The sequence below is a fragment of the Abramis brama genome (assembly GCF_963993115.1).
Source record: "Abramis brama genome assembly, chromosome: 2".
Lineage (NCBI taxonomy): Eukaryota > Metazoa > Chordata > Actinopteri > Cypriniformes > Leuciscidae > Abramis > Abramis brama.
The window spans coordinates 6,518,221-6,546,220 of NC_139964.1; the positions used below are offsets into that span (position 1 = coordinate 6,518,221).

Below are 28,000 nucleotides of genomic sequence, written 5' to 3' on the forward strand. Positions count from 1 at the left end.
ATCAACACACAGACAGTTTGTGTTTGCCCAAAAATCATGAACATAAAAGACACATCTGTAAATCACACATCAGACACTTGTGCTGAACTTATTCACAGACATAAAATACAGATACTTTGATTATTTCTGTCAGACATCTCCAGAAGATCTTAGTGAGAATTAACAGAGGTTTAGATGTTGATATTTGTTTCATTTGAAGTCACCATTGTGGTGATCAGTGTTTGCTTTAGTTGGGCTCTTGGTTTGTGTTAGCTTTTCTGAGGCTGCTTTAACTGTGTTTGTAAAACACATTTGTTGTGGCAGAAAAAGACAATATAAAGCTAGATCAGCTGTTATCAGCAAAATCTTTTCAGATGTTTTGGCATTTATTGCTGCCTATTTTGTGGAACTGCAATATTGGTACCAATAGAACATAAATGATCACTTTTTTTTTTAGAAGTGGATGAAAAGCATGTCCATACCATGTTTTTAACAAGTGTATCATATAGTCACACAGACATCAAGATTTTGCACATGATTCACAACAATGGTGACAATAAAAAAAAAAAAGCACCATGCTGCAATGCATGATGGGTAGCTTTCAAAGTACAAATCTCATTCTTGATTCCAAATCTTTTTTGTTTTGATTGTCACCGTTGTTGTGATTCATATACAAAATCTTGATGTCTGTGTGTGACTACGAGAAATATTTGCTCCAAACATTAGCACATGCTTTTTATACACCTTCAAACAAGTGATCATTTTAATGCTCTGCAGTTATAAACGCAAAACATAATCACAAATCTTTAAACATAACATTAGATGATTTGTTTTTGATGATTATGTCATCGTCAACAAGGAGCTGATAACACCTGATCTGACTTTTTCTTTGCTTTTTCTGCCATAACAATTGTGCTATATAAACACAGTTACAGCAGCCAAAGAAAAGCTAACACAAAAAGAACGCGGACCAAGAGCCCAACTAAAGCAAACACTGATCACCACAATGGTGACTTCAAATGAAACAAATATCAACATCTAAACCTCTGATAATTCTCACTCAGATCTTCTGGAGATGTCTGACAGAAATAGTCTTTTTCTTTTTCTTTCATTTTTTTTTGACAGAAATAGTCAATTTCTGTCAGACAATTGTATACAGATACAAAAGTATCTGTATTTTATGTCTGTGATTAAGGGCTAATCTAAATGAGACCATAAATGATGTTGAAAATATGTCCACAATGGCCACATCTGAACTAGTTTTAACCTTGTACGAAGGTTCCATGAACGTCTATATCGGACGTGCAGAACACGTCAAAAAAGACGTCATAAAATCTTTAATTCTGGCTCCTGAGTGGACGTCTTTTCAGCGTCAGACTTTTGTGACAAAGACTTTGAAAAGACGTCTTTTAGACAATTTTGATTAGTGGGATATATTGAGTATATAGCAGATATAAAAATGCTAATGATAGCAATAGATAAACTAAAATAAATAAAAAAAGGTACAAGCTGGAATACTAAGAATATTTGCAGTATTTATATGAGCTGTGTGATATCATAATGCCGGATGGCTGAAACAATGTCATAAACAGTTTTTTGCACGTTCCCTGCTCAAGATTTATTGGCACCCATAAAACACCCCAACAAACAAGTCTGAATCTGTCACTAGACAACGGTTTTACTTTTGCTGGATCAAACACAGATTTGACAACATCAGTGTGAGCACAGGAGCAGTTCTCAGTATCCAGCAGGACGACCGCCTTTCCTCTCGTCAGATTCAGCACAGAGTTTGTTCCCCTCTCGCACAACCGCCTGGACCGCTGTTAATTCAGTATTGTTTTTTATTGTATGATTCTTCTCCTTCAAGCCTTCAATTACACCCTGAATTTATAAACACAGAGAGAAAATGTTTATATTTCTCACTTTGTGAATCTATTTCACATGTATGGATTAACCCAACGCAACTTCCATTGCATTTCAAGGTACACATTTACATTCTTATCAGTTCTTGCTTTCCCTGGGAATTGAACCCATGACCTAGGTGTTGCAAGCACCAACGCTCTACTGTTTGAGCTCCAGGAAAGCTGTATTTAGATGACAAACTTTTGTTGTGTAAGAATCCTACCATATCAAACTTATTGTCTACATTTGTCTCGTTCATCTGGGTCTGAACTCTGGGTTCTGCAACAGCTTTCTTCAGGTCATAATCAAAGAATAGATAGTTTAGGATCACCTGAGATGAGAGAGACAGAACAGAGAGAAAAGTGTTTTTAGATAAAAGACAAATACATTTAAAAATCACACAAACTACAGTGGCAAGGTAATGCAATGGGAGAACGAGTGCGGAGACGAACGGAAACAAGGAAGTCAAGTGCATGACGTGTCTCTAATGTCTGTCTCACACTACAGGGGTTTTAGGCCGATTTATCCCCGATTATCCCCTCCCAAGAATCTGAGAAAAAATCTTGTTTGGTGATCTCGATCGGTTCCGATGTTCGGCGCAGATTATCTGGTGATGTGAGGCATTCACAGATCGAATCTTGCATCTCCTGATCTGCTCTCACACAAATCAGGCTCGCCCCGATCATATCAAACATTTTTGATATTTAGGATTTTAAATCGAGTAAGACTGAGATTACGTCAGTACTGTCGAAATAGCCAAGAAACAAGAAACAAGTAGGGCTGTCGTGGCGAAGGAATTTCCCTTGAGGTAATTTTGAGTGACTCAACAGCACGATATGCATTTTTATCTTCATTTATTCACAGCAAACTCCCCAGTGTTAAAATAGCACTCCTCAGTGTACATATAGGTTCAAATAAATAAGTGTTATGCTGTGGTCAGCAGGCATGAAGATGAGTACATGTTCAGTAATGAAACCGAAACTAAAAAGTGCGTTAAAATGAAGTGGAGTAAAATGAAGAGATGTCAAAATAAGGGTCGGGTCGGGTCCACATAATATAATAAACACAACATAAACCTGACAATGCTTGTTAGGCCATTGTTATATAACAGTTAGTTCCTTGAATCTCACTTTACGAGAGGCTTTCTGCTGATATTTCACCAGACATTGAAAGTCTCTGTGCATTCTAGACAGGCTCTCACTCAGTCATTAAACTGTTCATTCTACGGAAATGTAAAAATGCGGATGCATTCAAAGATAGATGTAATGAAACAAGCTGTTAATTATTTAAATATTTATTTAAACTTTGAGCTCCACTTTACAAGGCTCAGCTGAGCATCAATGCGGTGCATGGGCAACACTGAAGTTGCGTCACTTCATGATCAAAGGCATTGATTCATTGTACTGACCAGCGCTGACGCCATTCATTAAAAATATCCTTAAAAGGATGATTTTTTAAAGATTTTGCTTTCCTTGGTCACGGCTACCTTTTCACAAATATGACTTGATATGAAGGACAGATATTGTGTTTATATGCTTTTCTGCTTCAGATCTGCTGCGTGAGATCACGTGAGGCGCTTCCTCTGGCACGATAGTCTTAATAACAATTTGTAGCGTGTGATGCGCCACAATTTTCAAATCTTGTAGTGAGAGCATGTTTAAAGTCCCTGTAAAGTCAAAATTAAGTATGTGTTCTGAGTTTGTCACACCACAGAAAAATGTGTTATTAGCCACCCAGCCAAATTTGAATGATAAAAAAGCCGGCAAGTACATAAAATAAACGATCAAAATCTTGAAAAAATGAGCAGTAGTCTCTGCTCTCAAACGCTGGGGGCGTGTCCGCTGGCTGCGCTGAAACCACGCCCACTCGCGGGAAAGCTGCCGTCGCCACACTCAACTGTCACCGCTACAGCCGGAATGGATGCTCGTAGCAGCTTAATTTGTTTTACAAAGCCATACATGTTCGAGCCTGAACTACCTACTATAATTATAACATAAGCACACAAGGCAACTTACACTCATTGGTGGGCACGCACTGCCGACGATGGCACCAGTTGTCGGTGCGACGGGAGGATGAAGGCCGAGGCGGGAGATAGTCGGTTCGGCCACATTCACCAGTAACAGCGGATTATCAGTGAATGAATCCCAGTTGTCTCTGACGAAAGTTTATAAAACTATCCCATGTAAAATGATCACTACACAGCAAAATCCCCAGTGTTAAATTAACACTGAAAAGTGTGAATTATATAAACTCTGAGCAGAGTGTTAAATGAACACTGGAGCAGTGTTAAAGTTAATGAGCTAATTAAGTGATTAATTGAGAGATGATTGAGCATTATTGAAGACACCTGATGTTAACAAACAGAATCACTGAAGGAGAAAATCACACATTGTAAGTTACCATTATGGAGAACAATAGTGTTTGCTTTAGTTGGGCTCTTGACCCTTAGATGGTTACTTTAGACTTTGTTTGGCTGCTGTGTCTGAGTTATAACTGCCAGATGAACAAAGAAAAAAAAATTATCTGATGGTTATGTTATGACAATCATCATTTGAACTTGATTAGCTTCACTGAACTCATTGAGACCCTTATTTCTGACTTAGATTTATGTTGTTGATTACAGCATAACTGTGATTCTGCATATCTAGAATTTTAGATATAGTACGAAGGATTTCTATTTTTTTTTTTTTTTTTAAAGAAAATATTTCTTTTAGGCACACACAGACATCAAGATTCAGTCTATGCATCTCAACAATGGTGAGGAGCAGAATATACAATTAGGAAAAGGAAATTACTAAGACAATTCAGTTAATAATTTATTCATACCGCAATGCATGATGGGAGCCATTAATGAGTTGTGATTGGTGGCAGCCAGAGGAAAAGTTATTGTTACCATTGTTGAGATTCACAGGCTGATTATTGATGTCTGTGTTTCTAAACAAATTCATTTAAAAGTCTTTTGATCAGACCAATGTTTATTAATTATTTTGGATTATATTAAAAAGCTGATAATCATATGCTGTGGAGTCACCGAGCTGCTGTACTTATCAAGTTAAACCAAATTACCTCCATAAGTTTCATTTTTCAGATCACAGCATGATTATGTCTAAACATAACCAACACCATCAGATCACATTAGATCTTTGTTCATCTGACTGTTATAAATCAACAACAGCAGACAAGCAAAATCTAAAGTAGACATATAAGGGTCAAGAGCCCAACTAAAGCAAACACTATTCTCCATAATGGTAACTTACAATTTGAGATTTTCTCCTTCAGTGATTCTGCTTGTTAACATCAGGTGTCTTCAGTAATGTTCAATCATCACTAAATTAATCACTTAATTAGCTCATTAACTTTAACACTGCTTCAGTGTTCATTTAACACTCTGCTCAGAGTTTATATAATCCACACTCTCAGTGTTAATTTAACACTCTCAGTGTTAATTTAACACTGGGGGATTTTGCTGTGTACAGAGGTGGGTTTTGGCGGTGATCCTCAGCTCTCCATCAAGGTGGCTCTTCACAAAATTAATCCACCTCTTGTTGATATGATAGTTTTTCGGAAATTTAAATAAGGACACCGATCTGTTTTGTACGTGATCGCATCCAGGTAATACGCATTTCCGCGACGAAGGCATAGCTAGCTAGCAAACTGTACGATGTAGTAACTAATAGTAGGCTACTGACAGTAACTCGCGATTGAGTTGCAAACTGATGTGAATGGGCTCCAGTGCGTCATCAAGTTGGGGCGTGTCCAGGAGCTCAGGGGCTCCAGTGCGTCATCAAGTAGGGGCGTGTCCAGGAGCTCAGGGGCTCCAGTGCGTCATCAAGTTGGGGAGTGTCCAGGAGCTCAGGGGCTCCAGTGCGTCATCAAGTAGGGGCGTGTCCAGGAGCTCAGGGGCTCCAGTGCGTCATCAAGTAGGGGCGTGTCCAGGAGCTCAGGGGCTCCAGTGCGTCATCAAGTAGGGGCGTGTCCAGGAGCTCAGGGGCTCCAGTGCGTCATCAAGTAGGGGCGTGTCCAGGAGCTCAGGGGCTCCAGTGCGTCATCAAGTAGGGGCGTGTCCAGGAGCTCAGGGGCTCCAGTGCGTCATCAAGTAGGGGAGTGTCCAGGAGCTCAGGGGCTCCAGTGCGTCATCGAGCCCCCCTTTTAGCCCCGCCCAAAAAAACCGGAACACAGCAACGGTGAAAAACTGTTTAACGGTCTAACTCCACAATTCAGTACTTCCCAGTTCACAGTCTTTGTAATATGATTTAGCAATACATTTATAACATTTATAATGTGTTTAGAATTTTTTTTTAGAATTGCCTTTACAGGGACTTTAAGATTTGAGGGAAAAAAATCTGCAAAGATTCTCCTTAAGTGTGTGCTGCAACCAGATTTATCAGTCGGTTAGGATTTTAAAACTCCTGTAGTGTGAGCCAGGCTTTACTCCAGTGTTTGTCAGAGAGACGGGTGTAAGCGCTCCTCAGACCTGGGACAGGGAAAGAGTCTGATTGATTCAGAGACGATTTTCAAGTCAAGTCAAGTCAAGTCAAGTCATCTTCATTTATATAGCGCTTTTAACTATGTAGATTGTTCCAAAGTGGCTTTACAGATATACAAGGAAAGTTTAAAGTAACAGAGATTGTTTTGGCTTTATAGCAGTTCTTGAATAAAGATATTTTCCAGCTAAAGTTCATTTGATTGATTCACTTCCGTTGCAACGATCATTAGTTATTAACTTAGGGGCCGCTAACACAACACCTTTTTAACAGGAAACTACATAGACTTTAAACGCGAAACCTGTGAGAACGCTGATGGCGTGCACATGCATATTACGAGTTCAGTCTATTGGTATGCGCGTTTGAATATATGTGCGCAGGTTTGTAATTCCCTACAAACCAAGCGTTAAGAAACTACTTGTCTGGCCTTAACATTTTGATACAGAATTGTATCACTTCGGGGTAGATACGCGAACCGAATGTTCCCGACAACGCTTTATCTGTAGATTGGTAAAGGGATCCTCCATAAGTAGAAACTAGTTGGCACTTTAGCACCCCGCTATGACATCGGGTCCAGGCGCAGGTCCTTCATAAGATCTGGATACGGCCTGGATCCGGCAGGCTGTGGGAAAACCTCGGGATAAACAAAAACACTAAAATTAGCGTAGATGCCATTCTTCTTATGATGTAACGAGTACATCAGTACAAAGCCAGATTAAAGACACATCTCTTTGACATAGCATTCACATAACACATTATAGACTTCTATAATTCAATGTTAGGCTGCATAGATTAGGTCAGCTGGAACCGGGAACACTTCCCATAAATCCTGATGTACTTGTTACATCATGAGAAGAATGGCATCTACGCTAATTTTAGTGTTTTTGTTTATCCCGAGGTTTACCACAGCCTGCCGGATCCAGGCCGTATCCAGATCTTATGAAGGACCTGCGCCTGGACCCGATGTCATAGCGGGGTGCTAAAGTGCCAACTAGTTTCTACTTATGGAGGATCCCTTTACCAATCTACAGATAAAGCGTTGTCGGGAACATTCGGTTCGCGTATCTACCCCGAAGTGATACAATTCTGTATCAAAATGTTAAGGCCAGACAAGTAGTTTCTTAAGGCTTGGTTTGTAGGGAATTACAAACCTGCGCACATATATTCAAACGCGCATACCAATAGACTGAACTCGTAATATGCATGTGCACGCCATCAGCGTTCTCACAGGTTTCGCGTTTAAAGTCTATGTAGTTTCCTGTTAAAAAGGTGTTGTGTTAGCGGCCCCTAAGTTAATAACTAATGATCGTTGCAATGGAAGTGAATCAATCAAATGAACTTTAGCTGGAAAATATCTTTATTCAAGAACTGCTATAAAGCCAAAACAATCTCTGTTACTTTAAACTTTCCTTGTATATCTGTAAAGCCACTTTGGAACAATCTACATAGTTAAAAGCGCTATATAAATGAAGATGACTTGACTTGACTTGAAAATCGTCTCTGAATCAATCAGACTCTTTCCCTGTCCCAGGTCTGAGGAGCGCTTACACCCGTCTCTCTGACAAACACTGGAGTAAAGCCTGGCTCACACTACAGGAGTTTTAAAATCCTAACCGACTGATAAATCTGGTTGCAGCACACACTTAAGGAGAATCTTTGCAGATTTTTTTCCCTCAAATCTTAAAGTCCCTGTAAAGGCAATTCTAAAAAAAAATTCTAAACACATTATAAATGTTAGAAATGTATTGCTAAATCATATTACAAAGACTGTGAACTTGGAAGTACTGAATTGTGGAGTTAGACCGTTAAACAGTTTTTCACCGTTGCTGTGTTCCGTTTTTTTTGGGCGGGGCTAAAAGGGGGGCTCGATGACGCACTGGAGCCCCTGAGCTCCTGGACACGCCCCTACTTGATGACGCACTGGAGCCCCTGAGCTCCTGGACACTCCCCTACTTGATGACGCACTGGAGCCCCTGAGCTCCTGGACACGCCCCTACTTGATGACGCACTGGAGCCCCTGAGCTCCTGGACACTCCCCTACTTGATGACGCACTGGAGCCCCTGAGCTCCTGGACACGCCCCTACTTGATGACGCACTGGAGACCATTCACATCAGTTTGCAACTCAATCGCGAGTTACTGTCAGTACTATTAGTTACTACATCGTACAGTTTGCTAGCTAGCTATGCCTTCGTCGCGGAAATGCGTATTACCTGGATGCGATCACGTACAAAACAGATCAGTGTCCTTATTTAAATTTCCGAAAAACTATCATATCAACAAGAGGTGGATTAATTTTGTGAAGAGCCACCTTGATGGAGAGCTGAGGATCACCGCCAAAACCCACCTCTGTAGTGATCATTTTACATGGGATAGTTTTATAAACTTTCGTCAGAGACAACTGGGAATGTGGCCGAACGTGTGTACTTGCCGGCTTTTTTATCATTCAAATTTGGCTGGGTGGCTAATAACACATTTTTCTGTGGTGTGACAAACTCAGAACACATACTCAATTTTGACTTTACAGGGACTTTAAACATGCTCTCACTACAAGATTTGAAAATTGTGGCGCATCACACGCTACAAATTGTTATTAAGACTATCGTGCCAGAGGAAGCGCCTCACGTGATCTCACGCAGCAGATCTGAAGCAGAAAAGCATATAAACACAATATCTGTCCTTCATATCAAGTCATATTTGTGAAAAGGTAGCCGTGACCAAGGAAAGCAAAATCTTTAAAAAATCATCCTTTTAAGGATATTTTTAATGAATGGCGTCAGCGCTGGTCAGTACAATGAATCAATGCCTTTGATCATGAAGTGACGCAACTTCAGTGTTGCCCATGCACCGCATTGATGCTCAGCTGAGCCTTGTAAAGTGGAGCTCAAAGTTTAAATAAATATTTAAATAATTAACAGCTTGTTTCATTACATCTATCTTTGAATGCATCCTCATTTTTACATTTCAAGCTGCTGCGTTTTGGACCAGCTGTAGTTTGTTTATTAAGCATGCAGGGCAACCACCCAGTAGAGCATTACAATAATCTAGCCTTGAGGTCATGAACGCATGAACTAATTGTTCCGCATTTGTCACTGAGAGCATTTGGCGTAATTTAGATATATTTTTAAGATGGAAAAATGCGGTTTTACAGATACTAGACACGTGACTTTCAAATGAAAGCTTGGTATCAAAGAGCACACCCAGGTTCCTAACCGACGACGAAGACTTAACAGAGCAGCCATCAAGTGTTAGACAGTATTCTAGGTTATTACGTGTGGAAGATTTTGTCCAATAATTAGAATCTCTGTTTTTTCAGAATTTAGAAGTAGGAAATTACTAGTCATCCAATTTTTTATATCAGCTCTGCATTCCATTAATTTTGTGAATTGGTAAGTTTCGTTAGGTTTTGAAGAAATATACAGCTGAGTATCGTCGGCATAACAGTGGAAGCTAATTCCTTGTTTCCTAATGATATCTCCTAATGGTAGCATGTACAGAGTGAACAGCAACGGTCCTAGTACTGAGCCTTGTGGTACGCAAGACAGAAAGGGTAGATTTGAGATAATATTAGATATTATGATTTGATTACGACAATGAGTAGGTCCTAACACGTGTTGTCTAACTCCAATAGAGTTCAGCATGTCTTTAAATGCCAATCTCAAGGCATCTTTTTCACTATATGTATTTTAAAGTCACCAACAATTAGGAATTTATCTGCGGCCAGTACTAACTCTGATAGAAAGTCAGCAAATTCTTTGATAAAATCTTTATGGTGTCCTGGTGGCCTGTATACAGTAGCCAGCACAAATCTCAAACGCGATTTATCATTTATACTATATATTTTTACATGAAGCACCAACACAAAAGAAGTATATTTAAAACTAGATTTCTGAGTGATTTTGAAAATATTACTATGAATTACAGCAACACTTCCCCCTTTGCGTTTCAGACGAGCTTCATGTTTATAACAGTAATCTTGGGGGTGGATTCATTTAAAGTAATGTAATCGTTTGGTTTTAGCCAGGTTTCTGTCAAACACAGCACATCTAGATTATAGTCAGTAATCATATCGTTAACAATAAGCGCTATTGAAGTAAGGGATAGAATATTCAGCAACCCAAGCATTATCATTTGCTCATCTGTATTATAGCTGTTTTTTATTTGTTGAACATCAATTCAATTTTTAACCTTAGATGGGTTGAAACGTTTTTTTTGGATTTCCAAATTCGGGGGAACAGACACACTCTCTATATCATGATATCTAGGTGAAAGAGGCTTTATGTGATGGGATTTATCTGACCTTGGTGACGCGAGGCCGCTAGCAGACGGTCGGTTAAGCCAGTCTGTCTGCTTCCTGACCTGAGCCCCAGATTGTCATGTTTGAGCTCTAAGACTATGTGCCATATTACTAGAGAGAAGAGCAGCACCATCCCAGGAGGGATGAATACCATCTCTTTTCAACAGGTCAGGTCTGCCCCAAAATCTTTTCCAATTGTCTATGAATTCTATATTATTAAGCGGACACCACCTCGACAGCCAACCGTTAAGCGAACACAATCTACTGACTATCTCATCACTCCTGTGAACAGGAAGGGGGCCAGAGCAAATTACAGTGCCTGACATACTTGAAAGTTCACACACCTCTTTAATATTAATTTTGGTGATCTCCGACTGGCGGAGTCGAACATCATTAGTGCCGACATGAATAATGATCTTAGAGAATTTACGATTAGCATTAGCCAGCATTTTTAAATTTGCTTTGATGTCAGGCGCTCTGGCTCCCGGCAAACATGTGACTATGGTGGCTGGTGTCTCTATTTTCACGTTCCGTGTGATCGAATCACCAATTACTAGGGCACAATCAACATTCAGCAAACAACCCGTATAATGAACGGAAGAGCGGTGTTTTGTCCCACGACTATAGCGTCTCACCGTCACCCAGTTGCCCTGCTGCACGGGCTCTACTTCAGCCGGAACGAACAATGTACAGAGTTCACTAAGCTAGTCGAATCCAAAGGAGTATCTAAAGCCCTTGCATTCTTACTATCCTCAATTTAAGATTGGATGTGTGTCTCTAGTCCTGAAATCTTCCCCGTCAGCTTTACTATCTCCCTGCATTTATCACATGTAAATCCTGTGCTGACAGATAAGGATATGCTAAACATGTTGCATGAGGTGCAAGTAACAATAAGAGGAGAAGATGACATGACTTACTGTGTTTGATGACTGATCCTACTCACCTAAGTTGTTTGATGGACTCGTAAAAGGCGCGAGCGTGCGCAAGAAAAATAAATAAATAAAGAGCGCGCAGATGGCACGCTAACAGGCTAGCGAATTACTGGCGTGTTGTGCTAGCAATAACGATTTAGTTTGAAGCTAGCTATGTCAGGTTAATGTGTGATGTTGAGTAAATTATATTTAGCAGTATAAACAACAAGGAATGATAGTAAATAATGATTCAAAACAGGAAGATATACGAAGCTTTTCAGATGCACACCAACGCAAACAGCAGCAGAAGCAACGAGGCATACAGCAATCAAATAGCAATCGAACTGATCACTGATCGAACTGATCGAAGTCTGCAAATTCAGCAGTGGTGGTTGTGTGAATGTGTTTGTCAGAGAGATGGGTGTAAGCGCTCTTCAGACCTGGGACAGGGAAAGAGTCTGATTGATTTATTTATTTTATGAGTCAATAAAGACTGGATTTCTCGCCACCCCTGACTTATTCGTCCATCTTCATTGAATGGTTTACTCTATTGTTTATTTATTAAATAAACAATCTTAGCCATTGGCCAATTCAGAATAAACAAATGTTTTTCAAGATCAGAATAGTAATCCAGAATAACCAAAGGTAAATATAGTACTGTTGCTTTCTGTAGTGTGGCGTTATGTTAAATTGAGCAATGCTTTAATTGTTCAGCGCTCGACAGTGTGTTTCTTTGTTACCTGAGCAGTTGCAGTGGTGATATTTGTCCCACCTGAACCTCCAACCACCATTCTGACTTTTTCCTCATTTTGACTTCTGTTTTCGTCTAATATTATTGTGGGACACATTGATGAAGGTGGCCATTTACCTTGTCAAAACAAATAGTTATATATCTTACATGTGAACTTTTATATTTATATTGGTGGTTTTACTTGTTCTTAACATTGTAACTCATTTAAACTCAAGGCATGACATTTTCTTTACCTGGTTTAATTAAGTAGTTTTTGTTAACTCCATTGTTCCCCTTAGGATCGATGAAATCCCTCATTTGGTCATTGAATATAATGCCTGTTGAGTTTGACATCACTTTAGAGCCAAACCTGTGAGAACACAAAAAAGATCCAGACAACAAGAATGAAAAGAACAGCAAAGCAACAGTGTTTCATGAACTACACTGTTTGACCTTACCAGGCTTATGTGTTGCCAGTAATTTACTGTTAACTGTACAGTTCTTTACTATAATCTAATCTACAGTATGGTAAAAATACCATGCACTTAAATAAAAAATTTGAGTTAACTAATTTCACTCGCAGAAAACCGACTGCCTTAAATTGACCAACTGTCATTTAAATGGATTAACTAATATTTATAATGCACTGACAATGTGAGCAAAGTATTACTGTGAACTGATTTCATTTGAGACCACTAAAAATATATTAAATAAAGAGATTTCATATTCAGAGTTTAATCCAGCATCAAAAGTCTTACTTTACAACCACTGTGAAACTACAGCAACCAATTACAATGATCAATTGTGCGCGCACGCATGCGCACACACACACACACACACACAAACTGAGATACACTGCTTTATAGAAACACAGAGATATCAGCACATGAATCTCAACAATGGAAAAAAAATATTTTAATGCACTAGATGATAACTGATTGAAATTTTTTTAGATCTCATGCTGTATTCTTAGATATAAGATTAATAAATATTAAATAACTATAATTTCAAAGCTCAGACACAGGATGAGATCAGAAAATCAGACATGTCCAGAATGATTATGGCATAATCTCAACAGCCACAAACATCTGATTAATTAAAATGGCTTTTTCTTGCCATAACAAATGTGTTTTATAAACTCACAGTTACAGCAGCATAAACTGCATAAAATATAAGCAATAATGGTGACTACAAACTTTATTATTTTCAATAAAACATCAACAACTAAATCTCTGTTAATTCTCAACAAGAACTTTTGTACATGTATGAAAGAAATAATGTTAAACTGGTTTGTAAACTGGTTTCACATTTGGTGGCTGGAAGTCAGTTCTTGTGTTTCTCTTTTTTCTTTTCTTGATTCTCTGTCCTTCAGTGAGTCTGCCTAGGTGTTCATCAGTGTCTCAATTCACCAAGGGGCAACATTCTAATCTGAACAATAAAGCCTACCTGGAAGTGCGAAAAACTGCAATACATTGAAAATCCGCTAGAGGCAGGTCCCAAAAGGGAGCAAATGTCCATAGACCCCCATGTTAAAATGTCCGTTTTCACAGCATAAATTCATGTTTTTACAGGTTGGTCCCATGGACTTTTATTGTATTTTTCGATAGGTTCCGAGTGCCTGACAACTGTGAGGGGGGTGAATTTTTTTCTAACTCATTAGTTTAGATAGTATTTAGATATAAAATGTATGCCAAATAAGGGCGTGGTTAACTTTGATTGACAGCTTGATTGACAGCTGATAACGAGCATAGGCTGCGCCAGGAGAATGACAACACATAAGAAGTGCCAATTTTTAATATAAAGTTGAAATATAATACTACTGTTTTTGTATCTTGAAATGTAGTTTTAAGAGTTTTTCAGGCGAGAATGTAGTTGTTTAAAGCTCAAATCTGTGAAAAGATTTATGAAAATTTGATCCAGGTTGTGAGATCCAGGCGATCACCGGGCGCTCAGTGCTCATGTACCCCGCCTGGAACAGCCTTTCCTCGGCTAGTCGTTCTGACGTTTGCCGCTGACTCTGACGTCTCTGTAGTGGTTAAACATGAGATATAATTCGTCTTGTGTATATCTAACGGGCGATTTTTGGTCTTGTGAATCTATAATTTTTTCCCTGGCCAATCGTTTTGGCTGAGGGCTAAGTGAAGTTTCATAACTTTATAAGCTATTTAACTTTACTGTTGTAAGGTTAGACTAGAGCGCTGACTGCGTATGTTTGACTGAATTGTTTGCTTTATTTGTATAGCTTCTTGTACCTTTTACTTTTATAATGGCTAATATTGATCAAACTAAAAATTTAACAAAAAGAGACTGGGTTGAGACTTTGCGTACTTGCTATCGAGAAACGCCTAATGTCGGCGCTTGGCTTCTTGTGACAAACACGCCGAGAAGCAAGAACAAGATCTGCTGTCTGTCATCCATTGTTGTTTATGTTGCTTTCTTCGTGCGAAAATGACGTTCCTGTCTCACACAAAGCCCGCCCTTTTACCCATATATGGATTGGCCAGAGGGTGGGCGGGGTTAGGATTTCCAGAGATTTTCCAAGATGGCACCACCCATACCCCCCACAAACGGCCTCAAAACCGTTCTTCAGAAAGTTTATGGGTGACGTCACAGACGCTTTGTCCATATTTTTTACAGTCTATGCAATTCACTCATTTCTTTTCATTCACTCTGTCAAGGGGACTATATTAGTGAACTAATGTAGGGAATAGTGATGAGGGTATAGGGTGTGATTGGGAAAACAGCCTCTGAGTGTCGACTTCCCCAGTGAAAGTACAGTTAAATTCAGATTGTGGAGTGACAGACTTAAAGTCTTCCTCTGACTTTCTTGCTTACCGAAAATAAGAACTGAAGCACTGCATGAACATAGACATATAAAACATAAAAAATAAAATGTAGCTCATGCAGTAATCCCACCATATAAAGGTGCATGAGGCATTTGTTCCCTCTGGGCTATGAAGCCTCTGAAAATATCAAACATGAAGAAAGTTGCCCGAGAGTCAATGACTGACAGCTTTCAACACGTTAGCCAGTTGGCAGGGAGTTCAGTCGTTGGTCTTATAAATGTTTCGTAATACAGCACACTCACTCCCATTCCATCTGATTAGCCAGTTATTATGCAAATTAGACTACTAAACAAAAGGCTAAAAACTAGTCTAGTGGGAAGTCTGCATAAAGCACTAGTGTTATGGATGTAAATATCGTTAGAGGTGTAATGTTGTCAATGTAGTGGAGGAGTGCTCAATAACTGAATCTGCACAGCAAAAACTCCCGTGTTAAATTAACTCTTTATGTGACTCCACACCCAATAGTGTTTATGTGTTAAAATATGAGTGTTGAATGAACACTGAAGCAGTATTAAAGTTAATGAGATATTTAAGTGATTAATTGAGGGACGATTGAGCATTATTGAAGACACCTGATGATAACAAGCAGAATCACTGAAGGAGAAAAAAAATAAAAATTGTTGTCACAATTAACCATTATGGTGATCAGTGTTTTCTTTAGTTGGGCTAATTACCCTTAAATCATTAGCATTAGATGTTGTTTGGCTGCTGTAACTTAGATATAACTGCCAGATGAACAAGGCAAAAAGGTAATCTAATGGTGTTGGTTGTGTTTTGATATAATCATCATTTGACCTGAATCATCGAGCACACATAGAGCCTAATTTCTAGGATTTAGGAAGAGCCTAGGATTATATTGTTGATTAGAGCGTTGCTTGCTGGGATTCTACATCATAAGATTCAGCTTTTGCAAAATAATGCAAAGGATTTATTAGAAGTTGTTCTGAAAAAATAAAATAATAATAATTCTAAAAAATGTATGTAAAATGTAATATATCTGAACATCTTTTAAGAAATCCTCTGGATTACATTAAAAATGCTAAAAAAAATATATTATGCTGTACAAGGACAGTGCTGCTATAATCAATAAAATATACCTAACTTTAGACCTAGGGATTAGACTCTAAATGAGTTCAGTGACCAACAAAAACACAACCAACATCAGATCACCTTTTCTCTTTGTTCACGAGCGTACTATATAAGCAGCAGACACCACGTCATCCCATTGACAAATTCTTCTGGTTTGAGCCTCCTCCAGGAACAGCAAGCTAAGTTAGTTTACTATTAACTGTTAGTTTAAGGTTGAATGGGCAGGTGAACTGGTGAAACACTCTTGTGTTGAGTGAGGAGCCAAATAAAATCCAAGGAGAGTTAATTTAACACTGGAGTTTTTGCTGTGTGTGTGGGTTAGATCAAGACCAAGATTAAGAAACCTTGATCTCTTAGTCTCTTTATATTTATCTTACTCGTTATTGATGCTGCTAGTGACTGCCACTGCACTCCCATCTTCTGCGATAATAGACAGGTGAGATGTGCCATGGTCATCAGGCACTGTATCAATGTTCTCATCATCATAGCTGGTTTGTTTGATGTCATCATTAATCTTACTCCTGATGCGGTCCGCAAAGCTTTCTGAGGTCATATTTTTGACCAACTGTGAAACAAAATTGACAAAACACATAAATATAGAAACAGGGAAAAGCTTTGATAAAATGACGTCTGCTATAATCACAACATGATCGATCACGATGATTCAGTCGCATCAGTTTGATGTCACTAACTGCAGGTGTTTTCAGATCTTGTGTGTGTCATGTCACTGCTTACATCACATTTGGTTCATATGGAAGGGAACATTATCAGTGAATAAACACGTATGGAAATAACAGCAACGTTTTGTCACATTTAGCTTCAAACAATGTTTAAAAAAACTGGTATGAATTTTTGACGGTCACTTTTTAGCACATTTACAACAAAATTTGTCAACTTAGAGATATTTTAAATAGTTAAATCTAAATAATAAATGTTACACCTAAATGTTAAATGTTAAAACTAAATGCTAAATGTTAAATCTAAATCTAAATGTTAAATCTAAATCTAAATGTTGAATTTAAATGTTTCGGTTAAACTAAATATTTAACTAATATGCAAATTCAAAATGCCGGTAACCGGAAGTGCCAAAATAAAAGCGCGAGGAAGTCAGTGTGTGTTTATAGCATGGTTTGGGTGTTTATTATTTTAGGTAGTTATTATCACGATAATCCATGTCCAAGAGACCATTTCCAAAGATGAGATGGTTTTTATTCGTTATTTGACACTAAACCATGCTATAAACAAACACTGACTTCCTCGTGCTTTTATTTTGGCACTTTCGGTTACCGGCATTTTGAATTTGCATATTAGTTATATATTTTGTTTCACCCGAAACATTTAGATTCAACATTTAGATTTAGATTTAGATTTAACATTTAGATTTAACATTTAGATTTAGATTTAACATTTCGATTTAGATTTAACATTTCGATTTAGATTTAACATTTCGATTTAGATTTAACATTTCGATTTCGATTTAACATTTCGATTTAGATTTAACATTTAGATTTAGATTTAACATTTAGATTTAGATTTAACATTTCGATTTAGATTTAACATTTCGATTTAGATTTAACATTTCGATTTAGATTTAGCATTTCGATTTAGATTTAGCATTTAGATTTAGATTTAACATTTAGATTTAGATTTAACATTTAGATTTAGATTTAACATTTAGATTTAGATTTAACATTTCCATTTAGATTTAGCATTTAGATTTAGATTTAACATTTAGATTTAGATTTAACATTTAGATTTAACATTTAGATTTAGATTTAACATTTAGATTTAGATTTAGATTTAACATTTAGATTTAACATTTAACATTTAGGTGTAACATTTAATATTTAGATTTAACTATTTAAAATATCTCTAAGTTGACAAATATTGCTGTAAATGTGCTAAAAAGTGACCGTCAAAAATGAATTCCAGTTTTTTTAAACATTGTTTGAAGCTAAATGTGACAAAATGTTACTGTTATTTTCAGAGTGAGCCGCTTTATAAATGGCACCCCATAAACACGCGGTTTTCAATCTGCTTCTCACACACATCTATTGTATGGATTTGACATTTGGAAAAAAAAGTGACCAAGTCATATGGAGCATTTATATGGTAAATGTTTCAAGTAAATTTTTGGTCTTTTATTCCTTTATTAAACAGGACAGTGGAGATGAGACGGGAAACAATTGGGCAGAATGAGTGCAACAGGATCGGCAAGGACCTTGAGTCTGGATTCGAGCTGCGGTCATGCTATATATCAGAATGCTATTTCGTCAAAAGGCTTTTGATCCAACATCTGTGGTACGTATGTGATGTGTTTGAAGCTTGAAAGGGTCACACTGAACTGCTATAGTATGGAGGGAAAAGTTTCCCCATCTTGTCTCATTGGGGTCCCAGAATTGTTCTTTTTTGTTGAATTATCTCTTTAAAACCATAAGAATCCATAAAGTTGAACTCACCTCAGTGATGTTTTCATAATGTCCCAGTTTTCTCTTTTGGACATCAGCGAAGCGGAAGGCCTCTATCATACGATGATACATCAAAGTCTTGTTTTCTCTTGTGGACACACTGCTGCTTGAGATGTTGTAACCTGCAATTACAGGGTTTTTTTCAACTGCTTACAATCAAAATCCTTATTTGTCACACAATTTCTGAAACCTCAAACACCAGAACCACACACCAAATCTGCAAAACCATACACTAATTCTCGGCCTTCGACTCACTTTTCAATTTCATAAAACACTTTTTGCAAACCACAACACACAATTCTCTATATGTAACACATACAAATCTAACAAGAAGTCTTTTGTTTTGCTTTTTAAACACAACCTATCAAAATGCCACAGTAATTCATCAAAGCCTCACACACACTCCTCACACACACACACACTCACACACACTACTCACATGTGCAAACACTCATCGTTTACTGAACACCAACCAATCATGGCTTTAGAATAGGCCTATAAAAGGTCAAAGGTTGAGTTATAGGTCTTTCGGACTGTGTAATACTGTATTCACAACCACAAATGCTTACAGTAAAAAATAAAATAGTTTGGTTTCAATCTTGCTTTTGTGTTAACCGCAAATTTTTCAACATCTCTCTGCCGTTTACTTTCAATCTTGTACAGAAATGTACATATGAGCTCACGAAAGAAGAACTTTAGGTTTTGAATAACCGAGTGCATATGATATATCCAAATATGTAATATTATGGCAAAGGTGTTTGCAAAACAAATGTTTGCTTTTGAGATGTTTGTGATATTCTGAATGCAGTGCATCATTTAGCAAGAGATGTGATGCATTTTCCATTTTGTGTGCAATTCTTGGATTTGTGTGTAAAGTTTTGAAAAAAAAAAAAGAGGCAAGGTTTTGAAAATGTGTGAAAGCAGTTGAAAAAAACTCACAGTCAACACGTTGATCTCACAGTGATCTCTCCATATGATCACAATGTGAGTTCACAGTGAGTTAAAAGTGTAACCTCACAGCGCTCTCACTGTGTGCTCAAATTATGGCCATAATGTGAGTCACCCCAGCTAGAAATGTTATTGGACATGGACTCCAACATCGTTTAGATGTCACATTTTGGTTTCCACATATGACAGAAATAAAGTCTGGTTAGTAATAAGTAAAGTTGGTAATGCTGTTTGTGGAGTTGTTTAATGACGTTGGAGTCTGACATCATGTTTAGACGTCAACCCAATTTTCATTTTCAACCAGAGTTTGACGTCTGAGTGATGTTGGAGTCCATGTCCAATAACATTTCTATAATATATATGAGCACACAGTGAGTGCGCTGTGTGGTTACACTTTTAGATAACTGTGAACTCACATTGTGATCATATGGAGAGATCACTGTGAGATCAAGTTGTTGACTGGGTGAACAAAGTAATAACAAGGATGGTGACCATAAAACTGAAAAGTCGTATCACGTTTGACACAAAAACAATCCAATCGCGCTGCGAGTTCATCTGTTCATTAACCGGCAGCAACTTTTATATCTGCGTGGAGAATGGAGCATTTGAGTCATGCACAGAACACAAAACACAAAACTGAATTATGTGTGACTAACCTTATTAAGGACTGAAATATAGGACTGACAACCTTATTCTGGTTCTGTGTGAACGCTGTCATAGACACACACTCACTGACCTTTGAGTATGTTGAGTATCAGAGCGAGTACAGGTCCACCGAATGGAGCATCAGGAGCAAGAAATGTGTAATTCCCCACAGTAAAGTTTAATGCATACTCAGTCAGCACTGGCTTATAATTCAGTAGGTCCTTATGTGTTATATTGCCTCCTGTGTAATGAAAGATCACAGTTGTTTTCACACTGCAGGATTATCTGGGGTAACATTCAGTCACTGCTGTGTTCACACTGCACGATGGATCGGCGACAGGAGGTTTCACACTGCATGACTTTACATAAGAAAGAATCGCAGACAACTTCTGCTTCTGGTCCGCAAACTACGTTTCACAACCAAACACACGCGAGAAGTGATCAGGAAATAACGCAAGATCACGTGTGCGTGAGACAGGAGTTCTCGCGCAACACTGAAATTGTTATTAAAAATGATAGCCTGCAAGAAGTTTGTGATCCAAATTGTCTGTGTGCTGATTTGCAGCGAAAAGGAGGAAGAAAAAAAAAAAAAAGATTATGGAGGAGGGAATGGTTGGGGAGACGAGGGGAGCAAGGATTGTGTTTCAGCAAAGAGAGTTGGGGTAAATAAATAATTTTGCGATGTGCTGATGTTCAAGCAAATGGTTCTGCTTTGTTTCTGATTTATATATTTGTAAATATATCTATTAAAATACTGATATTCTGGTCTATAACTCCGAACTTCCCGCTGTCCCGTATCTTGCTCTCATTGGCCGTCATCGCCGATGTAGTTTTCAGTCAGAACAAATTCACACAGAAGGATTTTGAATCGCCGACAAGTCCAGATATTTAGCATGTCAAATATCTCGCGTCTTTGATAACTCACTCTGCGTGAAATTTTTTAGTGATTGTCACTCCGTGAACGAGCACTGATTTGCCTATGATTTCGGGCATTTGTCGGGGATCTCGCAAAACCGGTTGGCGAGTGAAAATCGGGCCTAAAATCGTGTAGTGTGAACTCGACTTTAGATGAATAAAGTCAAATTTAAGCATGAAATAACCTGCAGCCTTGATATCATCCACTATAGTCTGAGTTAATGACCCATTATAAAAGACATCTGCTGATCCATTTGCAATCTTCTCATAGGTGTCAGCTAGTTTGGGAAGTCTTAGAGTGTCATTTTCCTTCAAGAGTGTTTTATTATCTGATTTAATGCAAAACACTTCCCTGGAAAGAAGAACAAGAAGAACAGAAGATCATTCCATACATTAAAAAGGCTAATGCTTTAGGGAACATGCTGTAAGTAGAGATATATAATATCATAATAGTGTCAGATCTGCTTTGTAGTGTCACTGAATGGCTGTTGCAAGGAAGCGCACAACGAATGAGAATACCAGGAACACAGAAAAACACAGAAAAACAACCACTCAATGCTGACGAGAAAGAACAAAGAAATAAACAAAACAGGGACTTATACCAGAACTAAACGAGGGAACTAATGAGTTGAATGAACAACAGGTGAACTGAATGAAACTGAGAAATGATGTCAAGTGAAGAACAAACACAATGAAACAGAGCATTCTCCTGACAATAGGATATTTGCCATTGAGAAAGTTTTTACGGTTGTTCACAGTTGACTTATTCTTACCACAATGCTGTATTATTCAGAACTGTCTCACAAGTCTCCTTGATGGCATCAGCCAGGGCCTTGCCAATGTGAAAACCCTCCTTTGTCAGATTTATACTGGGCTCAAACAGCTCCTTCCATGGCAGTCTCCCGTGTCTTTGGTGTGCCTCCCAATAACCACGCAGTTCTCCTGGCACAGCGATATACAACCCTGGCATGAGATTCATATAAAACAAACATTCATTCAAACAGACAGACAGTCAAGTCATTCAATGGCCACACAAAAAAAAAAAAAAAAAAAAAAAAAAAACAGAGACATACCTTAGCTGTTTTAATGTGTGGATGAATGTGCTTATACTAAATCTGCTTTAAAACCATAACGGAGGCTGAATTTGGAGATATGTAGATTTATGGTGGTTTACCTGGTTTTTCTTTCCCAGTGTCATTGCCAAACATGTTCTGTGAAGCATTCATTGGAGCGATTTCTTTAGCATTAATTGTCTCCACCTTTCCTGAAGGTAAAAGCATGAAACTTTAAATTTTAACACAAAAATGGGGCCCAGTGGCAGAGGTGGGTAATCCAGGGCCAAAGAGTAAAAGTCCTGCCATATGTTTATTCCACCCATAAACTCAGTCATCTGATTTCACTAATTAGTTCTCTCTCCTGCTGAATTAGCAAATCCAGGTGATTGGAACAAAATACTGAGGAGGACTTTTACTTTCTGAACCTGGACTTTACACTTCTGCATAGCAATGCCACATGTCAGCCAAGAGTAAAGAAATAAACCAGAACTGGACATTATCGTAGCCAAAATAATCTGTGTATATTAAATATGGAGTAATTTCAGCCACAGCCTCAGATGAAATCAACTGAAGAGAAAAGAAGACATTAAATCTGTGAAGATCTCAGCAGAGGAGGATTAAACAACTCCACAAACAGCATTACCAGCTTCACTTATTACTAACCAGACTGACTTTATTTCTGTCAGACGTCTACACAAGTTTTTATTGAGAATTAACAGAGGTTTAACTCTAATGTGTTTCATTTGAAGTCACCATAACAGTGAATAGTGTTTCCATTAGTTGGGCTCTTAACTCTTATTATATCTTTTGTCTTTTTTGGCTGTTGTGACAGTGTGTTTGTCAAACACATTTGCAGCTGCAAAGAAAGCTAAAGTGAAATGAGATCAGGTGATGATGGTTACCTGTTGATGGTTTTATAATCATCATGAAATAGACTGATTCACTGACGTCTTTTGAATCTAACAATTATGTTATCACATTAATATTTTTTCACAACACAAACCCTGTGTTACTGCAGCATGAGATCCAGCAATATTATTACAGTAAGTTAGAAGACTTTAACAGACATGAGCACAAAAAAGTCAGCTTAATATGACACACACAGACATCAACAATCAGCGTATGAATCTCAACAATGGTGACAATCAAAAGTACTTTGCTGCAATGCATGCTGGGTACCAGCATAGTACAAAACTCCCAGCATGCATTGCAACATGAATAAATTATGCAGCTGAATTGACCTATAATTTTGTTTGACTCTAAATATGTGCTTTTATTTTTTTGCTGTTGTTTTTGTTGTGAATTAGTAGCTTTTCAGTGATGTTTTGAATTAATCTGTTTGTCTGGATATTTGTGATTGTCACCATTGTTGAGATTCATACGCTGATTGTTGATATCTGTGTGTGTCAGCATAAGCTAATTTTTAAATTTCATGTTTGTTAAAAGATTTAAACCGATCATTATATTTCTGGATCTCATGCTGCAGTAACACAGGGTTTGTGTTGTGAAAAAATATTAATGTGATAACATATTTGTTAGATTATAAAGACATCAGTGAATCAGGTTATTTCATGATGATTATTAAACCATCAACAGGTAACCATCATCACCTGATCTCATTTCACTTTAGCTTTCTTTGCTGCTGCAAATGTGTTCGACAAACACACTGTCACAGCAGCCAAAAAAGACAAAAGATATAATAAGAGTTAAGAGCCCAACTAATGGAAACACTAATCACTGTTATGGTGACTTTCAATGAAACACATTATAGTTAAACCTCTGTTAATTCTCAATAAAACTTCTGTAGACGTCTGACAGAAATAAAGTCAGTCTGGTCAGTAATAAGTGAAGCTGGTAATGCTGTTTGTGGAGTTGTTTAATCCTCCTCTGCTGAGATCTTCACAGATTTAATGTCTTCTTTTCTCTTCAGTTGATTTCATCTGAGGCTGTGGCTGAAATTACTCCATATTTAATATACACAGATTATTTTGTCTACGATAAGATCCAGTTCTGGTTTATTTATTTACTCTTGGCTGACATGTGGCATTGCTATGCAGAGGAGTAAAGTCCAGGTTCAGAAAGTAAAAGTCCTCCTCAGTATTTTGTTCCAATCACCTGGATTTGCTAATTCAGCAGGAGACAGAACTAATTAGTGAAATCAGATGACTGAGTTTATGGGTTGAATAAACATATGGCAGGACTTTTACTCATTGGCCCTGGATTACCCACCTCTGCTCAGTGGTCAAGAGGTTGCAGTGATTCGGCCAGATAGGACACTGAAGAATTAAAGGATCTAACTTGAGATCTTTAATAGCAAGCTGGGGTGCAGCTTAAAAAGGGCAGTCATACACAGTACTGTATGTTGCAGGAAGCCACATCTTTAATGATTCATTGTATCTGCTGAATGGCAAATAACATCTGCATCACCTTAAGTTTGTTTAACTAAGGGCACTGTTTTTCAGCTCAGCCCAAGACAATCTTCAGAAACTGCACATAAGAAAACATTTAGTAGCTCAAGATGTGCTTTATAAAGATGAACACTCATAGGATGTATGTTTTTTTTTTTGTTCCTTGATATGTAGCCGTTGTGGGAGATTGTTGTAGGAGTCTGATTTAAGTCTCTCAAAGCCCATATCTGTACCTGTTGATGCATTGTATATGGTGAAAACCACTCCTCCTCCGATGCCCATGCTGTGGGGATTGACCACACTCAGACACAGCAGAGCAGCAATAGCAGCATCAACTACTGAACCGTTACGCTCCAACATGTCCCTGCAAAACAAAGAGCTCTGTGTAAAGTCAAGTGAACTTCATATTATTAATGCAGTCTAGGGTTGTAAAATTTCTCCCAGAAACATAAATGTGTCTCTTTGTAATCGTTCTGTACCTCCCGATCTCAGAGCAAACCTCAGCATCCGTTGCCACTGCTGCTTTATCATAGCAATTACCAGAGCAATTCCCAGTGGATGTCGCATTAACAGTGGATGTCGCATTAACAGTGGATGTCGGAGTGGGTCTCTTAGTGAGTGTCAGAGAGAGTGTCAGAATGAGCACCAGTAAAACCACTGCAATCACGATGGCAAACCAATATCTGAAAGTAAACCACCAGAGTACAGTTTGAGAAGTGTCATATTTATTCATTACACACACACACAAAACAAAACTAATGTTTTGTGGTATCATTTTATATATTTTGTAGGCTGAGATTACCTTATCTCTTACTTTAAAGGAGAACTCCGGTCAATTTTAACATTGAGCTCATTTTTTTGTACATTTGGAGTGCTGTCAATACAGAGAACAACGACAAAAAACGTACTCGGTTACTAACGTAACCTCGGTTCTCTCTAGAGAGAGGAACGAGTACTGCGTAGAATACGCTAGGGGGAAAATCCTTTTCCACGAGAATACTGAAGCCAAAAAATTATCCTTTAATTTTGTATTAATGTAAAACGCGTTGCGGCAGCATACAGACATAGGCGAGGCAGCTCGCGCGCCTATTGGCTGGTCTGCTGGCAACTGCTTAAGCCTATCGAGCGAGACCTAGAGTGACGTCAGACCCAATGAGGGCGCTTCGCGCCCTCTGCGTCACGTCCCGCCGAAACGGGCGTGGCTTAGGTCTATAAATACCGCTCGCAGGCATATTTTCTCTGGTTTTTCATAGTCGAAGCAACCAGAGCGCGTGCAGGCACGGCAGGATACGCAGTACTCGTTCCTCTCTCTAGAGAGAACCGAGGTTACGTTAGTAACCGAGTACGTTCTCTTACGAGAGATACTCTCGTACTGCGTAGAATACGCTAGGGGAACCTACTGTAAAACGCCGTGCGTGCTGGGATCTGATACCATAGACTCAAGGGCGACAGCCCGGAGTTCATACAGTACATAATCACCCAGGGGACTCACAGGGAATCCTGGAAGAAAGGGGGATTAGCCACTATCTTCCTTATAGCAGCATAGAGCAAGGATTGCAATACTCAATAGCTGCATAACTGACAGCGCCAGTTATGAGATTTTGGCCATACTAGACCGACAGTAGTCTGGCCTGTAGTGCGGGAACCTCTAGGTTGTAAAACCTTATAAATGTAGACGGAGAGGCCCAGCCTGCCGCCATACAAATATCTTGCAAGGCAATCCCACTTGACCATGCCCACGATGAAGCCATGCTTCTCGTGGAGTGCGCTTTGACACCCAGCGGGCACTGCATGCCCTTGGTTGTGTAAGCTAGCGCTATCGCGTCCACTACCCATCTGGATAGGGTCTGTTTCGAAGCGGCTTGTCCCTTAGAACGTCCGCTGAACGAAACAAATAGCTGCTCCGTCTGTCTGAAAACAGACGAGCGAGACACATAAGCTCTTAACGCCCTGACTGGGCAAAGGGAGCTTTCGTCCATATTTCCTTCAGTGACCGGCAGGGCAGACAGGGAAATGACCTGTGCTCTGAACGGTGTATTGAGGGATTTAGGAACATAACCGTGCTTAGGTTTGAGTATAACTCTAGAGTCATTCGGCCCAAATTCCATGCATGTCGCGCTTACTGAGAGCGCGTGTAAGTCCCCTATGCGCTTCACTGAAGCGAGAGCCAGAAGAAACGCCGTCTTGAAAGACAGGTGTTTAAGATCAATCTCCTGCAAGGGCTCAAATGGATGACCTTTCATGGCTTCCAGTACCGTAGAAAGGTCCCATATAGGGACTGTGGGAGGTCTGGGAGGATTCAGTCTCTTAGCTCCACGAAGGAAGCGAATAACTAAATCATTCCTTCCAATAGACTGGCCGAGCGTGGTCGAAGAGAACACTGCTATGGCCGCTACATAGACTTTGAGCGTGGAAGGGGACCTGCCCTTATCCAACAGCTCCTGTAGGAAGGAAAGAACCTCCGTCACACCGCAATACAGGGGTGACACACCACGAGCTGTGCACCAGCTAGAGAACACTGACCATTTTGAGGCATAGAGACGTCGCGTAGACGGAGCTCTGGCCTGTGTGATAGTGTTTAGCACTCCCTGTGGGAGGTCAGCGGGTACCCGTTGATGGCCCACACATGGAGGGACCACAGCTCTGGGTGAGGATGCCAAATCGAGCCGTTGGCTTGAGAGAGGAGATCCCTCCTCAGAGGCACTGGCCACGGGGCGGTGCTTGCTAACTGCATCACAATTGGGAACCAAGGTTGGCTCATCCAAAGTGGGGCTACAAGCACCACTGAGCATCCTTCTTCCCTGACCCGTTCTACCACCTGAGTCAGGAGGGAGACGGGGGGAAAAGCGTAGAGAGGACGGCGAGGCCACTTGTGGGTCAGCGCGTCCTTGCTCTTTGAGAAAAATTCTGGACAGTGAGCGTTTTCCTGAGATGCGAACAGGTCTACTTCCGCTCTGCCGAATTTCTTCCACAGCAGCTGGACTGTCTGTGGGTGCAAAGACCATTCTCCTGTCGGAACTTGGTTCCTGGACAGTCTGTCTGGTCCTATGTTTAGGAGCCCTGGCACGTGCGCTGCTCTCAGCGAGAGCAGGTTGCTGCGGGCCCATATCAGGAGGCGCCTGGTTAGCCTGTACAGAGTCAGGGACCTGAGGCCGCCCTGGCGATTTATGTAGGACACCACTGAGACGTTGTCTGAACGTATTAGCACGTGGTGCCCCTGTATGAGGGGACAAAAGCGCGTGAGCGCTTTGCTCACTGCCAACATTTCGAGGCAGTTGATATGTAAGAGCTTCTCCCGCTTTGACCATAGGCCAAAAAACGGTC

The 28,000-nt window shown here is 39.3% G+C and overlaps 2 protein-coding genes across 3 annotated transcripts in view; both read right to left on the bottom strand.

Moving 5' to 3' along the window:
• LOC311077565 (uncharacterized protein) overlaps positions 1-28,000 on the bottom strand; it is a 166,518-nt gene that overhangs the window by 49,079 nt on the left and 89,439 nt on the right. The gene's annotated exons all lie outside the window — the stretch shown is intronic.
• Positions 1,100-27,984, bottom strand: LOC311069328 (glutathione hydrolase 1 proenzyme-like; the record flags this gene model as incomplete). Its single annotated transcript, XM_084092399.1, has 14 exons — positions 1,100-1,860; positions 2,105-2,212; positions 12,313-12,440; positions 12,557-12,672; positions 16,615-16,802; positions 18,697-18,827; positions 20,390-20,539; positions 21,399-21,565; positions 21,987-22,176; positions 22,388-22,477; positions 24,910-25,040; positions 25,156-25,359; positions 26,600-27,077; positions 27,483-27,984. 14 exons carry the CDS (start codon positions 27,982-27,984, stop codon positions 1,717-1,719), a joined length of 2,727 nt encoding a protein of 908 aa, XP_083948525.1. The 3' UTR covers positions 1,100-1,716.